The 16,410-nt window shown below is 40.9% G+C and overlaps 1 protein-coding gene across 1 annotated transcript in view; it reads left to right on the forward strand.

Annotated features, from left to right (window-relative positions):
* Positions 1-11,477, forward strand: part of GUCY2F (guanylate cyclase 2F, retinal) — a 96,825-nt gene extending 85,348 nt beyond the window's left edge. Inside the window, 5 exon segments of the mRNA XM_045068288.1 lie at positions 2,174-2,272; positions 5,395-5,480; positions 11,218-11,251; positions 11,254-11,305; positions 11,390-11,477. Coding sequence (XP_044924223.1) covers positions 2,174-2,272; positions 5,395-5,480; positions 11,218-11,251; positions 11,254-11,305; positions 11,390-11,477 — 359 coding nt within the window.
* Positions 11,478-16,410: the final 4,933 nt, after the last annotated feature.

Genomic DNA, 16,410 nt, shown 5'->3' on the forward strand with positions numbered 1-16,410 from the left:
AGACCTGTACCCCTGGGGATAAAAATATATGTTTATAAGAAATAAAAAATTTAAAAAAATAGTTTAAAAAATTTTAAGTAGACTTCATGTTAAATGTGGGGCTTGAACTCATGACTCTGAGATCAAGAGTCACATGCTTCACCAACTGAGCCAGCCAGGTACCCCTAGACTATAAGTTTCTTGATGGCAGGAACCATATCTTACCCATGTTTACATCCTGAATGCTTATGTTCAGCATTTTTCTTTTAAAGAAAAGACTTCAATCTCTCCTTTGTGCTTCAGTTCCACATCTTCAACCTTCTTCAGCACATCTTTTCTTAGATTATTCACCATTATTTTGAATTCAACATATCTAAAAGTTCAAATCATCTTTTTCCATGAATTATAAGCCCATGCCAATTTCCTCATGGTTGTCAGAGAGCCAATAAGTCTATTGGTTCTCCTTTCATGATGTCTCTGTTTCATCTCCCCTTTCTGCCCACCCACTCCCTATCATCTCCTCCTTCCCAGTGCTCATGACCTTGTGCTTGCATTACAACAACAGTTACCTAACAGGTTTCCCTGATTTTACTTTCTTCCCATTCAATGCATTCTGTACACTGATCTGAGAAGAAAAAAGGAAAAATCATTTTTGTCATGTAATTCCCTGCTCAAAATTATCTAGTGGTTCAAGGTCTTCCATCTGGTACAGCCCAATATCCAATCTTGTCTCCAGTTTTTCCTGAGCCCCTGAATTAGGCAGACTGCTTTCTCTGAGAGCTTCCCAATATTTCATGGTCAATTCAAACCACAAATATTTGATTCTTATCCCTTTTCTCCTACTCAAATCTTACCCACCCATCATGATTCAAATTAAATCCCATCTTCTCCACTGGACCTTTCTTGACTGAACCGGATCCTATTTAGCAGCCCCCCCCCCCTTCATTTATCTTATTTCAACCATACATTGTTTTGGGTTGTTGCTTACTTGCTTCCTGTTTAGTAGTCTTTTCTCTTTAATTAGACTATAAACTCCTATAGAACTGAGATCAAGTATGTTACATTTTTTTTTATTCCCCTTGGTGCCTAGCTCTGTGTCCAATGAATGCTTATGAATGGGAAGAAATGAATCAAAATGAAAAACACAAGTTTTGTAGTTCTTATTTATTTTTATTCTTATAAATTAAAGGAAGAACTTCCTGAAGCAAAAACATTTAATTACTTTCTCTAACTCAGGAAATAGCAAAAAGATAATGCTGAACAATTTCAAATAGAAAGGGAGCAGAGGCCAGAAAAGTAAGGGTGGAGAATTTTTTAAATACTTCTTTTTAAAATTTTTTTAAAGATTTTTAAAAATTTATTTGAGAGACAGAGATCACAAGTAGGCAGAGAGGCAAGCAGAGAGAGGAGGAAGCAGGCATCCTGCTGAGCAGAGAGCCAGATGATGGGCTCAATGCGGGGCTTGATCAGGACTCTGGGATCATGACCTGAGCCGAAGGCAGAGGCTTTAACCCACTGAGCCACACAGGCATCCCAAATTTTTAAAATACTTCTGAATTACGTTTTCATTATGGTTGCTGAAGTTTTTCGCAAGTAATGTTCACTGTCTGAACACCCAACAGTCATAATGAAATGTAAGAACAAAACACATTCTAAGGGCAAATATAATATATTCTTGGGTTATCTATATATGCTGCTTGTCTGTGCCCCTAACACAAATGATTGAAAGCCAATTCTACTTCTTTTCAGATTTTCCAATTGTCTTAGTAATAATTCTCCTGGGAAATAAATAACCCATGAGATCCCTTCTTCTGACCCTAAGACATATAAGAAAGGGTCACTTCTTCTTTATTGTAACAAACGTGCTTGGATCCTGAGTCCCTGCCCAGGCCTTACTGGTTTGGCTTTTATGCTTATTTGTCCCTATTGACAGATATAAGTATCTTGGGTATAACTGTGACTTGGAACAAGAGTGTAAATCAGAAGGGTAGTCATGCCTGCATCATTATCAGCTTGCTTTCTTGTAGGGCAAAGAGTTTATTACTCACTGTAGGGCTTCCTTCAGATTCCCAGAGCTATTTGGTGGCAACTTTGTTCTTTTATGCAGCTACATTCCTTCCCCTTGGAAGTGTTCCTCTGTTACCATTGGACATATACCTGTTGACTGTAATCCCAACTGACTGCTACTTTACAGGGCCAGTTGTTGCTGAAGTGGTGGGGCTCACCATGCCCAGATACTGCCTGTTTGGAGACACTTTGAACACAGCTTCTCGTATGGAATCAACAAGGTTACATGAGTACCTGTGATGGGATGGGATGGTAACCTCCTACTGTTGGAAAAGTGATTATTTTTCTAGAGAGGGAAGGAGAACAAGACACCTACTATTTTAATGTTTTTTAAAGAAATGAAAGATAATTCAAGATTAAGATTTTACACACAAATTTCCTGGTCTCTAATGATAAGCCAGTAGGGGGGGATATTGGATTAAATATGTACCCTTCTTGTTCTAGCTATGAAGCTGTGTAGCTAAGTGACACTGAAACAGTCAATTTGATCAAAACAACTAGAAATGTCCTTTGGGAATAGAAAAAAAAAAATTGGCCAGCATGGTGTGTTCGGGGAAGTCGTGTTGAAAAAAGAAAAAGTATGGGACTGGCATATTTAGTTTTTCAACTAGTTTGTGGAGACACAACCAGAATCAGCTGCTTCCCACCCGACTGCTGTTTACTGCTCTAGTCCTCTTTCTGAACTAGTTAGGATCCTAGGAGTTCTGGTTTTATCAAATAGCCCTCTTGAATTTAGCTGGCAATTATCCTTCAACCTAAGGAGCTTGGAAATCTGAAATAATTAATTCCAATTAGCCTGTATATAAAATCTTTAGTTTTTATCAAAACAAGCATGGTGTCAAAGATACCATTTCTTTTCCCCCTTCTTTGAGAATAAAACTGTACAAATCTTCATGCCATCTGTCTGTTGCTGGCACCTCTTTTTTGGTTATTTACTGCCACTACAAGGCAATGTCAGAAACACAACATGCCTTGCCCTTTATCAGGATTGAGCAAAGCAATTTGTTTATGCTACTATAGGAAAGCATAGAAAACAATAATAGGTTCTATATACAGGTTTCATGGGTTTTATACTTAAAAAACACTTAAGCTCTTAGCAGTCCTGGCTTTAGCAGCTACTAGGCAAGACAAGATCTTCCCAAAACTTCAGTAGTATACTCAGACTAGTCTCTGATGTTATGGTGGCCTATATCACAGTGGGTGGTGCCCTGTCTGACCCCACTCTTCATCACTCATGTGCAAAAACAGGCTTGCACAATGGGTCCAGTCTTAGTCAATCTAACCTGTGCGGCCATGATTAAGGAGGCAGCACGGAACTTAGAAGCTGTTGTCAGAATAAATTTTCTGACATCTGGGAAAGTCTTCGAACTCCATAGACATGGCAGAAGCTATGGAAGTAGTCATCCAGGAACTGCTGCATGTGTATGACTTTGCTCTTGAAATGCAACCCAGGATGAAGTGAAACTGATCATGGAACCACAATGCAGATTTGGCATAGCACTCTGGACTGATGTAAGCTTGTAGAAGATTGAAGTCACATTCTGGTCTGCACCAGGGAAACTCCACTCATTTCACATTGGAAATATAGAGCTGAGAGCAGAAATAGAATTTTCAGTTTTAGGTATCACCTTGTCTAGTGAACAGCTAAGAAGAAGAAAATGGACTGAATCATGCACAGCAGGTGTTTATTAAGTACTGACTATGCAAGGAAGGCATTGTGAGGGATACAAAGAAACAAACGCATGTCATCTCAGCACTAAAGGGGCTGGTTAGTATGCTTTTCTGGAAACTAATGACTGTGACCAAAATAGGGCATTAAGCTCCACACCTGATTGAAGATTTGTAAAGAGATAGTCTCATGTTGGATATGAGACCAGGACATGTCAGAGGTCTACTAAAAATTAATTTCATCAGTATCACCATTATGCCCAGTTGAATTCACTGATTCTGGAAAGGAAGTAACTAGTGACCTAGTGCTGGACTGATTCTTCTTGCAAAACACGTGGATGTTTATTGGAACGAGCTCTCTCTTTTGACCCGTGTATTCCACACGAGTAGGATTATGACTGACGACCAGATGCTAGTGGAGTCATATACATAGGGCTGGCAAAGGGCACCTAGACGAGCATGCGGCTTTTAGGGACCCTTTTTTTTTTTAAGATTTTATTTATTTATTTGACACAGAGAGAGAGATCACAAGTAGGCAGAGAGGCAGGCAGAGAGAGGGAGGGACGCAGGCTCCCCGCTGAGCAGAGAGCTCCACACGGGGCTCAATCCCAGGACCCTGAGATCATGACCTGAGCCGAAGGCAGAGGCTTAACCCTCTGAGTCACCCAGGTGTCCCTAGGGACCCTTTTTGAACAGAGGTTTTGGGTGACCATGACTTAGCAAAGAAGACAAAAACAACAGTACGGGAGCTGGGAAAAATGTTACTAAGTTATTATGTGAAAGTTATTATGAGAACACATAGCAGAAATTTCTTGCAGTTCTTTCTAGCCTTGCCTTCCTACTTTGATTGTTTTCAGCTTCTAAAGAATTATTTTCTCAAGTGTGTGTGGGAATAAGTCTTGGACTCTTATTTAAGACTCAACTTGAACAGGTCTTACTTTATAAGATAATAGTTTTCGAGAAAGTCAAGGATTCTATCTGAGTTAATAATAAGTGACAGCTCTTCACTGAAGAGTTACACTTAGTTGCTACATAAAATTTTTAGTCATAGTTTTCCATGTAACACTCTTATCCCGGGTTGGGCTCATTAGTTGGAAAATAATACATTCGTGTGTATATACATATAGATGCATCTACCCACAGGAAATCTATAAATGTACAATTGTCACAGAATGTTGACCAAGGTCTTGGGACATTATTTTTAATTGATGTTCTATTTTAAGTGCAGCGATACTGTAACATGGTTGTATGGATGCATATGTAAAAAGATACCCTGCTGTCTCTTAAGTAGGGTATGTAGACCTTGGAAGCTCTGCTTTAGCAGAGAAGCCACTGACACCTAACTTGCCTCTGAGGAGGTCACATTTCAGCTGAGAGCACAGTAGTGGTAGCTGGTTTCTCAATCACAACCTTAGAGTTAAATTAACACCTTTCTGTTGCATGGCCTTTCATCTGGGATAGGGTCTAGGAGGCTGATAAGTGCTCTAGCTAACACCTTATTTGGGCCTGGTGAGGAAGGCCACTCCCCGTTCCTCCCCCTTTTGAAATCCTAACTGAAGTTCTCTCTCAGGGACTTTTCTTAGGGTCTTGTTCATTTAGGAGTGGGGCCATCTATTACATTAATATTTTCTCATTGATTTTACCTGGAAGAATACAGTCACATCTGTCTTTCTTTTACAGCTTACTGCATTCATGTCAGTCACACAATTCTTCAAGCTCTGAGTGAGGGCTATGAAGTAGAGCTTCGAGGAAGGTCAGCGCTCAGGGTATAATATCCGTTTTTTTTTTTTTTTTTGGTTTGTTTGTTTAAATCAAACCACTTGAACACACCTGCTTCTAGAGAGGTCATGGTCTGCTGAAAGAGTTTACCTGGGTTTCTGAGACTTAGAGCTATAATTTGGGCAGAATTTCCAGCCATATTTGCGGTTCCCAAGAGAGTGTTCCCTTTTGCTTCAGTTTTCTTCTCTTTAAAATATGGCCACAGTGAGGAGGAGTGTTACAACTCCTGGGTTTTTCAGACTATGAGCTGCATCTTTCTCTCTTAAAGGATTACTCAGAGTTTGGGTTTTCAGTGAACTGCACTATTATTTATATCTTCTAACTTCCATTTTGTTTACTCTTTGGCTGAAATTCAGACATGATTCAATAAACTAAAGTATTAGTGAGTTTGGGTTTTCTATTTGCCTGCTCAGTGGCCACCTTTCTAATTTTTCATGCACACCATTGACCCCCTCCCATTTACAGAGGGGCTTTATGTCTTCCCTGAAGGACCAGGAGGAGTGAAGTCAGTTCCCGTGAAAGACAAACATTTTGAAGCACCTTTTCTCTCTGTTAGGACGATCCATTGATCTGGGATTCAGGATTAGAGTAATTTTACCTTTTCTTTCTTTCTTTTTTGCCATCTCCACTGGATTCTTTTTATCTTCCTCTAGGTAGTCCCAGAGCCCCTGGCTTCCCCATTTGTAAGAGGCTCTAGAAAGTCGATCATCTAACTTTTTCATTTTTAGACAAAGAACCAAAACCCAGAGAGGTGAAGTAATTTGATCAGGGTCACACAGTCAACTGATGACAGAATAAACCAAAACCCAGGGAAGTCTGACTTCCCACTGAGTATTGTTTCAATGGTACCATTGTGCATGAAAATTATTTTCGCAGTGATTATACTTCTGCAAAGCAAAACCCAGAATGATGCACAATTTGTTTCTGTCATTGGCAAGCCTTCCTGAGATGGTGGCAATTTACACGTAAAAGGATTTCAGAAGTTAAAGTTTGGAAGGCTTGATTCTGATTGATCAGTTCCTTTTCTGTCTAGTTCTGGTTTGTCTCTTCCAATAGATCTGAGTATCTTCTAGAAGATGGGATGGGTCATTTATGAGGGGGTAGAGGTTCTTTTCTCACCTCTGCAGAGAACTCAGTGAGATGATAGAAGTGGCAACATTACTTGAACAGCGAATCACATTATTCAAGGCTTTTGTGATTCCTCTATATATTGACATTTCTTATCAGAGGACGACAAAGGTGGCTTTATTTCCCAAGGCACTTTCCTCTCTGGATTGCTGGGCACAGATTCTGTCATTTAAAAGCTGAAGAGGTGACACTTTTGAAACTGAAAAGGAAAAATATGCCCCCACCCCCCATGGCTTTTATTGCCCCCAAATTCTAGTTAGGAAGAATCATATCTTTGGGTGTTTTGAGTATAAAAGCAGGACTACTTCAGAAGGGCCCTTTGAAACTTCACAGTTTCCCTTACCCCAGGGAATTTGGGAACCTGCTACAGCAAGATGGAGGAAAAGGCAGGGAAAGTCTTTCCCTGAGGCCATGTCAGTCCAGGTGTTAGAGGCTTCCTGATAAAAGGGCAATACTGAGAGAGAAGAGAGGGGGCCTCAGGGGAGAATGTGAAGGACATTACGTAGTAGGGACTGGGGGATACGAGATTCTTTGTCACGTGGGGCATGCAATATATCCCCAATATGACCATATTACCAGCACACTTCAGAAATTCTGATCCAACAGTTCCATTCCTCATTCACTCTGTGCTGCTGGAAAGCAAGAATAGCTTTAGTACATGGGTCAGGAGGGCCGCATTTTGATAGCCTGCCAGATGTGATAGCAAAGAGGATGGTTGAAAACACCCTCTCCTTCCAGCTGGCTGGTATTTGAAATTCCTACATCAGAACCTCTTCTCTTGGGTTCAAGGATTGGATCCAGTAACAACACTCTTTTCCCACTCCATCTCCTTCACGGGAATGATGACACTTTAAGTTGTTTCCCCTAGTGGATTCAAAAGTGTGGATTGGGTTGGGTGAGAGAAGAGAACATAGTGCAGTTGAATAATTAGGTGGGTTAACCCCACTGAGGAAGCTGAGGTAGATTGGAGGAGGACTCATTTAGAAGAAACAAGCTCAGCCTCTATGGGGAGTTGGCCTAAGGCCCACTCCAACCCCCTCTTGTATTGTACTGGCAACAAATCATCAGTGCTTAACTGGCCAAGTCAGCTTTTTTCAATATTTCTCTCTAATGGCCTGGTGAGAAGTCCTCTTATTACCTCTTCTCTTACATGAGTCCTATTTCAGTCACTGTTTTTTTGACAAGTTTGAAGCTTCTTGCTGAGACTTTATATATATCTAGGCTTATCAGTTATATTTACCAGGACCTCTTTAGGTAAATTTACATTCTGAGAAGACTTTCCCAAATGGTTGTTCTCAGCTAGTTTATGTCCTTGCAGGGTGGACACTTGTAACATTCTGGGGATAAATAGTATTTGATTCTCAGGCCCTTAAGCAGTAATCCTGTTTTATTTGTGATTTCTCTTTTCCCCCCAACCTCTTCCACCCCATCCTCAACCCCTTGCACTCACATACAGAAGTTTGGACATGTGTAAGTGTGTGCACACACACGTGCCCCCCCCCCACCAGCGTTTGATCTAAGAAGTAATGAGGTTGGGGGCACTTGAGTCGCTCAGTCAGTTAAGTATCTGACTCTTGATTTTGGCTCAGGTCATGATCTCAGGGTTTCAAGATCGAGCCCTATTGGGCTCTGTTCTGGGTGTGGAGCCTGTTTTAAGATTCTCTCTCTCCCTCTCACTCTGCCCCTCCCCACCACCCTCTCTCTCTGAAAAAAAAAAAAAAAAGGAAAAAAGAAAAAAAAAGTAATGAGGTTGTATTGGCATAGTCATGAAGGTCAGAGGTCTGGTCTGTAATTCTTGTCCCATCAGTGACTTAATGTGTAACACTGGACAAGTAACTTTATCCTCTCTGTGCTTCCATTTCTTCACATAGAGTCCTCTTCTGACCCGTGATTATCAGGAAGCTCATTAATCACAAGATTTGAAATTCCCAGCCATTGCTTTTTGGCCTCTAGACCTTCCCTTGACTCCAGTGTGTTGGAGAAGCTATGTGGTATAGAAGGAAGAGCATTTAAAATTTGGAGTCTAAGATGTTTACTAGACTTACTGTGATGAGCATTTTTAATATATATACATATCAAATCATTATACTGTATAGCTGAAACTAGTGTTGTATGTCAGTTATATCTCAGTAAAAAACAGCTAAGTTGTAGTAAAAAGAAAATAAATAAAACCTGGAGTTTAGTAAAATTGGGTTTGGGTTCCAGCTATGCTTGCTTATTGACAAGTCATTTAATTTCCATGAAACTCAGTATCCCTATTTGCAGAATGAGGTTAATAATAAACTCACCTTCCAGAGTTTTTGTGAGAATTAAAAAAGACAGGAGATGCCAAAGTGTCTTAAAAGTGTCAGACCAAAGTAAGATACTATTATTTGTGGGGAGGGGGGTGTCTCTGGGACTGCTCAGGGATTGATACCAAGTCAAAGGGTTTGCTTTAGGTTTTGGTTGTTGCATACTTGTTCTCCCCCACTTTCTCTCTCTTCAGCAGAATTTTGGAAATAGGGTGGATAAACAGAGATCTAGGATTTTAAGAATCCTGGATAGGCTCCCAAATCTCAGAGAACCCCTGGGGCTTCCCTGCATACTGTTTGATTTGGAAGTTTGCCTGAGTCCATAACACTCCCATTCTCTTTTGCAACCATTAGTTTTGGCATCCCAGCGTGTGTCCCAGGACTCATCCAGATATCTGGACAATCCTGGCATCCACAAAGCTCCCTTGGGTATTGGCACACTGTCTCAATAGCCTCTTGATCTCAAGATAAACACCCAAATACGCCTGAGGGTTGAGATCCTCAAGTTTGAGCCTTAAGAGTATGTTTTAACAAAGTGAGGTCCAATGACACCTTGAGTATTCTAATTGCTCAAGGGTTGAGTTTTCTAGTGAATGGAACAGTATATCTACTGAGCAACTATTCTATATGAGACACTGCACTAGGTACTGTGAGGAACAGAGTTTAGGAGGCAGAAAATTTGGGTTTGTATTTAAAGCCCCAAACGTGACCCATCAGTGTTTTTATTTAACTGCACTGTGAGCTCCTGAAGGACAGAGCCATTTCTGTATTTCCACACCTGGTACAGTGAGGGTAGAATAAATGTAAGAATGAGTGATATGAGTATATTTTAAAGTTGTTCACTTCTTCTGAAAACAGAGTGGCTCCAAACAGTCCAATTATTTGAGTTTTAGGGTGAGTTGGTTGTCAGCTAGTGAAGATTGAGTTGTTGCGGTATTCTCTTCGTACTTGCCTATGGTGGGCTTCTTCAGAGCCTTGAACCAAATACCTGCAAAATGCTTTGAGATTCTTCCACTAAATGTGATTATTATTATTATGGTTGTGGTCATTATTGCTAAGGGATGAATGTATGTGATGTAAAATAGAAAACAATGGATTTGATATTTAAAGGGGGGGGGGACCTAATTGGAATTTCTAAGTTAAACAATTTAGAACTGTTCCAAATGAGATCAGCCAAGAGTGAGACCATATTTCAGATTAATGAGTTGGAAACACATCCCATTACTTTTCTCAGTTTTAGTAAACACACTTTTTTCCTTATGGATTGGAGGAAATGAAAGAACAGATGAAAGAAAATTGAAAGTAGAGTGAAACACATTGAGAGGAGGGTTTATTAGAAAAAGGGGAGGGCAAAGCTGAGGCAGAAAACTTGGCTCCTCTGAGGTAGTTCACTTAGGTCCTGGGGTGACTAGCTAGAATTTATACTCCCTTTTTCTTCTCAGACCATGATTCTTGACAACCAAGAAACCAGGCTGTAGATGGAGGCCTCCATGTTGTCTCTCTCTACCTGTGAGAATCCCTTGGCAGGAAGAAAAGAACACTGCAGAAATGCAGACCTCTCTAAGCAGCCAAGATGCCCTGGCCTTTAAAGTTGTGCAGCCTGCTTTCCATTTCTATTCCAATTTTTGGTTTCTGTGAGAGCCTTTGGGTGACAAGTATTGGGGGAGGTAGACTCTGAATATATGTACTCTAGAAAGGAAAGACAATGGGATGCCTACAGTCGAAAGATCAAAGCAAAAATGACAAACAAATTCTTGAATTCAGCATCCAGATGTTTGGTTACTATAAAGCCAAACAACCACACGTACTCAGCAATGGAGCTGTGTGGCAGTGTGTAGACAAAACATCTGGATGGCAGCTTCAAATGGTGTTCACTTTTCTTTCTCTTTCTTTCTTTCTTTTTTTTTTTTTTTAGAGAAGGGGGAGGGGTGGTGTGAGAAGAGTAGAGAGAGACTCTTAAGCAGGCTCCATGTTCAGCATGGAGCCCAAGGCAGGGCTCCATCTCATGACCCTGAGATTATGACCTAATCTGAAATCAAGAGTTGGATGCTTAACTGACTGAGGCACCCAAGTTCCCCCAAATGGTGTTCAGATTTTGTCTGTCTGCTGTGTCAGCTTATGGAGCTTGTCAGGTATATATAGCAAGGAAGATGTGTAGGAAGGAAAACTCCAGGGAGTGGTGACAAAGGGAAAGCAGAGGCAATTTCTGAGCCAAACTGAATGCTTATACACTGTTGATCAGAAGCACCTCTTTGGGAAAACTGGTTATAGCACATTTAAGATTTTCTGTATTTTCTATAATAAGGGCAAAGGCACAGAAGAGACCTTCTGGCTGGTTGGAGAAAAGGCTTTACAAAGCTCCTTCTTGTGCCCTCACCAATGTGCAAAGATGGGTAAGTACACACTTAATTAGAGTCTTCTTATGCCCCACTATGTTCCACTGTCTTCACTATTTTTGTGTCTCTCCTGTCTCACAGGCAAGTGGGCCATGGCTTACAACCAACAGAGATTTCAGCCTTCCAAAGAAGAAAAGCAGAAAGGCAACTGGTGAGAAACAAGCCATAAGGTAATGGCCAGCAGGAAAACAGAACACTAGAGTTTGCCAAATTTTCAGAGCTGGGGCTCCCTTTGGCTTGGGTGCCAGTCTCAGCCTACACTCTGTTGGCAGAGTGTGATGAAGTTGGTGAATTTCCAATCTCCACTGAGTTGAGCAAAAACCCTGTGGGGAGGCCTTTTGCAGACCAAGCTACATTTGAGGGAGGTCAGCTCCCCTGGCCTGAAAGACTGTTGCCTTCTGCACTGATAACACATTTGAATGTTAACAAGGCTGGCCTTGTCATCCAGTTATCAAACAGGTGCACCTTTCTGTTTAATTGTCAAATACCAGGACCACATGATGAACCACCTCACATCTTTGGAGATTCACATCTATCTGAACAATACAGCAATATTGTGATGACCCCCTTTTCCCAGAATCCATTGACAAGACCATCTTGGAGGGGATGTTATGTCATTTCCTCTGGAGGCACTGTTTGATCCCTTCTGAGGTTGGCACTGTCAACCAAAATAAGACTTTTTAATCCTTGACTGCCTGAATTGAATTCAGGACAATTTTCCCCATCGCTTCACTTCCTACTAGAATGATTCTGAAGCAGCACCAACATCCTGATTATCAAGAATTCTCCCCATGTATTTATCTCTGAGGAATCCATTGCTTTCTGGGGCTCCTTTCAGTATCTCGTCTCTATCTTGCTTTCTAATTTTTTCTTTTATGGAGACTTTGACCTTAAGACCCATTGTTCCCTCTACATATCCTCAGACATCACAAGATTATGAAGTAAACATTATGACTTCTCCACACACTCCTGCTCCCTTGTTTTTTTTAGCATGTTTCATAATAATAACAGTTCTAGCGGCAACTATCAAATGCATAAAACACACTTCTTGTTTTCCCATTAGCTTCTGTTGACTTTGTCAGCTCTCTATGACTGTTTTTTTCCCCTAAGGAAACCCAGTGTATCTTCATTTCTGCAGCTCTCACAGGTACACTCTGTAAGTCATAATATTTATGCTTCTGAAAGTCTTCAGTACTGAGCAGTACTCCCCTATAGCTCCCTGTACCAGCCTCTGCCATCCTGCCACCTGGGACTTAGCTCTGTTTCTTCCTATTGGTCAATACAAGCAGATTAAGCAGCTGAGATGTACATTCACCTAATTTCCAGGAATGCTCTTTCCCAGGGGAAGGAAACACACAGACATGCATAGACATACAGACAGTCTCTTTTTTTTATCTTTCTTTCACGACAAGAAAGGTCTTGGAAACTCTTGAAGGGTTTTTTTCCCTTTAGTGGGGTGGCATAGACATTGCAGGCACTGTGCAAGAACCTATCCATTCCTTAGAATGTGTTGGAGCTTGTAGAAGACACTGCAGCTGACTCACCATCACTGACTGTGTGTATTGTAATGTTTTCTCAGCCCTATAGATGGAAGTGGCTTAGGCCATTTATACTCACTCCTCTGCAACCCCTTGACCGAGGGCATGTTTCTGTGGGCTGTGAGTATTTGGGACAGGTTCAAGCCAATTGGCCCCCAAATGGATTTGACCTCTGATCTTGGCCTAGTTAGCACTTATGCTTTAATCAGCATGTTCATTGACCATAGTGGCCTTGGCAGACTGTGCAAATAACAAATATCCTCAAGAAGAGCACCCTTGACAAATATCAGAAGGCTTGACCCAAATCCAAGAGCTCTCAGACATTTCACTTCTTTCATTAAATGTCCTATGTTGATGTCATCTAGTAACACCACCTATTCCACAATGTTTCCCACTCTCTCTGAATTTGCAGGCTGACTGCTAGTGAGATGGACCATTGTACAGAAGACCCACAATACCAATGAATGCCTCTCACCTGTTGTTGTCATCATGGAAGTTGTTAGGGGAAAGTCTGAAACATTCAGAGAGTCCTCTGGGGTTAGACAGGGAGGAAAGAAAGATAATGTGAAAGGGGCACAGTTCTGGTGAACTGGCTGCTGTGGCTGCCTCTCACCTGCTATCTCCCAAGCAGCTTCTTCTTCATGTTCCCAAATACCCACCACTGTCCAAACCTTCCTAAAAGTTACCGCTTCATCTAGTTACTTTCCCTAGAATTTCACCAGCTGGGCTATTTGGGGTTGATGAGTCTTTCAATCATAGATGTAGCTTTTGGAGGGTAAGGGGTGATGAATCCCTTATATCACAGTGAAGGTGAATTGAGCTAGGTGTTCAGGAGCACTTGGAGGTTTCATGTTGGTTGGGACCAGGAGAAATGAGGGAGTTTGGCACTTATGACAGATGGAAGGTCATAGTGGAGGTTTTTGGACAACACAAGAGTAGCGGATCCCTGGGAGATGGGAGAAGGGTGAAAACAAGTATGGGAGTGGAAAAGTCAGTTTAGATTCCCCCACTTTTAAACCTTTGCTCTGGGTTTTCTTTGGACGTAAAGAATGGGAAGAAAGCATGCTTTTCCTTCTGCTCTGAGAACCTAGGACCCCTGCCAGAGCTCTAATATAACTGCTCCATGTGGGTTAAATCAGCCTTTGAGGACTGTCCTAGAAACCTGACCACTACATATATATAAAACACAGTTCCTATGGAACAGAGCATTCCAAGTTCCAAATCATTGACTTATAAATGTTTAGGACACATCTCATTAGTAAGTTGAGGATTACTTATATATTAACATGCCCCCTTTTTTGTTAAATTTGTAAAAAAAAAAACCACCTTATAAATAGCAACATTTAGCTATGAAAACCTGACAAATATAATGTTTATTTGTTCAGTGATCCAGGAAGGTTTAGCAATTTTCAAGCTCTTCGTGTTGAGCAGTGTTGTGTGGCTTGGAATCATTCATACTGAAATCCTGTGAAAGGCTAGAAAGGAGAAGGTATACTTACTGAGTTCTCCATCTCCCACCCACGAGTGAAGGGCTGTGAGATTGGAATCTTTTGGTGAGGCAATGGAAAACCACACTCCAGTTCAACAAATTGTTCTGCCTGGGCAAGAAGTTAGTGAATGACTATACCTCTGAGGATGACCAGTCTACAGGGTTATTCAAGCCTAATTCTTGTGTAAGGGGGCCCCTGGGAAGTAACTTTAGTAAGTTTTGTTCATTACATAGCCATCACCAAAAAGGCCATTTGAATGTAAAATGCAATGGATGTGAATCCTAAGAAAGGGTAGAGAACCACCTCCAAGTTTAGTCATTCCCAAATAGCAGGCCCAACTTGGACTAAGATAAGAAGGTCTCTATTTTCACAGGAAAAAGTAGGAGGCACTTTGTTTTCTTTTTCATTTTGTTTGAATCTCTAGAAAGTATTTAATGAGTATAATTTATAACTCAGATACTATGAGATTAGTGCCAGGAAAAAAAAAAACAAACAAACCTTCCAGCAAACATACATCTGAATCCCAGTCCACTGTGACCTTAGTTAACTGGAATGCATAGGGAATAGGGGGGAGGAGAAGAGTCTGGTTAATTGTTTTGTTTGGATAATTGAAGGCTAAGAAGTTCCTTTGTTTTCTTATTGCTTACTATTCAAATCTTTCCACAACTGTCATGGTCTCTTTTCCTATCTAAGTAAGGAGGATCTAAGCAACATAATTCAATTGTCCTTGCTAGATAGGTGAGTAGCTCACTGGACCTCAGGATTATATTCTGAACTTGACAGAAGAGAGGTAAGAGATATTGTCAGGGTAAAAGATACAGAAGTAGTGGAGTGAATTGAGCAATTCCCTTTAAATTTTGTTCTTTTTCTCCCTTCTCCTGCCCACTCTGCCTTTCAAGTCCCTACCCTGGCCCCTAAAATAGATCCCTTTGAACATTTGTATTTACTTTGTGCTTTTAGTTTTCCAGATTCTACTTTCAAGGGGTTATTGGCAATGGCTTGCCACAGTCACATGGACCAAAACAATAAGACTTAAGTCACAGACATGTTTAAAATAGTTAAGTAAGCTTTTCCTCCCTTTTATTATAAAAATAAATCTCTTTATTAAAAGAGCTGAACCCAAACATATCAGCCAGTAAAGCAGTTAATTCTTTAGAACAAGACTTTTTAAAAAAAACTCCTAGTGAATAATTTGATACCTTTCTCACTCATATTTAATTTCTCCATTATCAACTTACCCTGAATCTAAGCTTAAAGTCAAAAGCTTTTCCTGGCAGTTTCCCTTCCACTTTCAGTCAAAACACCCTAGGACTGTTCACAGAAGCTTAACCTCTCTCAGCCTCAAGTAGTCTATTTACTATGCTAAAGCTGTTCAAAAGCATGCAGAAAAGGTTGAAGTTGCCTTTCAGCTTCCTTGATCAGAGTTTCTAATTCCTTTTTCTAGACACGGCAGAGGAGAAGGAGACATGAAATATTATTGTCCATTTGTGGCTAGGTCTTAGTCAAAAGCTGAGCTTTTAACAATTCTAGAGAGGCCAAAAAAAAAAAAAAAAAAGAATTCTAGAGAGGCAAGGCCTAAGGGAAGTTTCCAAGAAAGATAGCAACTCAAAACAGAGGACTTCACTTATACAGGAGGTGGCACTGCCCTCTAGTATGTACTGCAAGGATCACTGAGGGTAAGGGAGGGGGGTGGGGCTTCAACTATAGGCTCCATGGACTGGGATTCTCCCAAACCTAGTCCAGTCCCTTAATGCAGGAACTATAGCCCCAGGGCTAGGTCTGCAAAAGTATTGAGCAACAAGACCCACTGAGGGTGATACATTAACTCTGTGTCTGATCCTATCCCCTATTCCCTTTTTGGTATTTCTCAAGCCCAGCATGTCAACCAAACTGCCTACTAATCTTGTCTTGTGCATGATCATGTCTGCCTTTGCTTGATGCTATCATGAAGCCCTATCTAAAACCAGCCTATCCTTTCTTGGATTCTTTTTTATTAAGGCCTTCTGCATGGACCAAAACTAAGCTCTCATTAATTTGCCTGAGCATTTTACTTATCTGTGGAGAAGAAAAACAC

The sequence above is a fragment of the Mustela putorius genome, unplaced genomic scaffold, assembly GCF_011764305.1.
Source record: "Mustela putorius furo isolate JIRA1106 unplaced genomic scaffold, ASM1176430v1.1 tig00003901_pilon_pilon_pilon, whole genome shotgun sequence".
Taxonomy (NCBI): domain Eukaryota; kingdom Metazoa; phylum Chordata; class Mammalia; order Carnivora; family Mustelidae; genus Mustela; species Mustela putorius.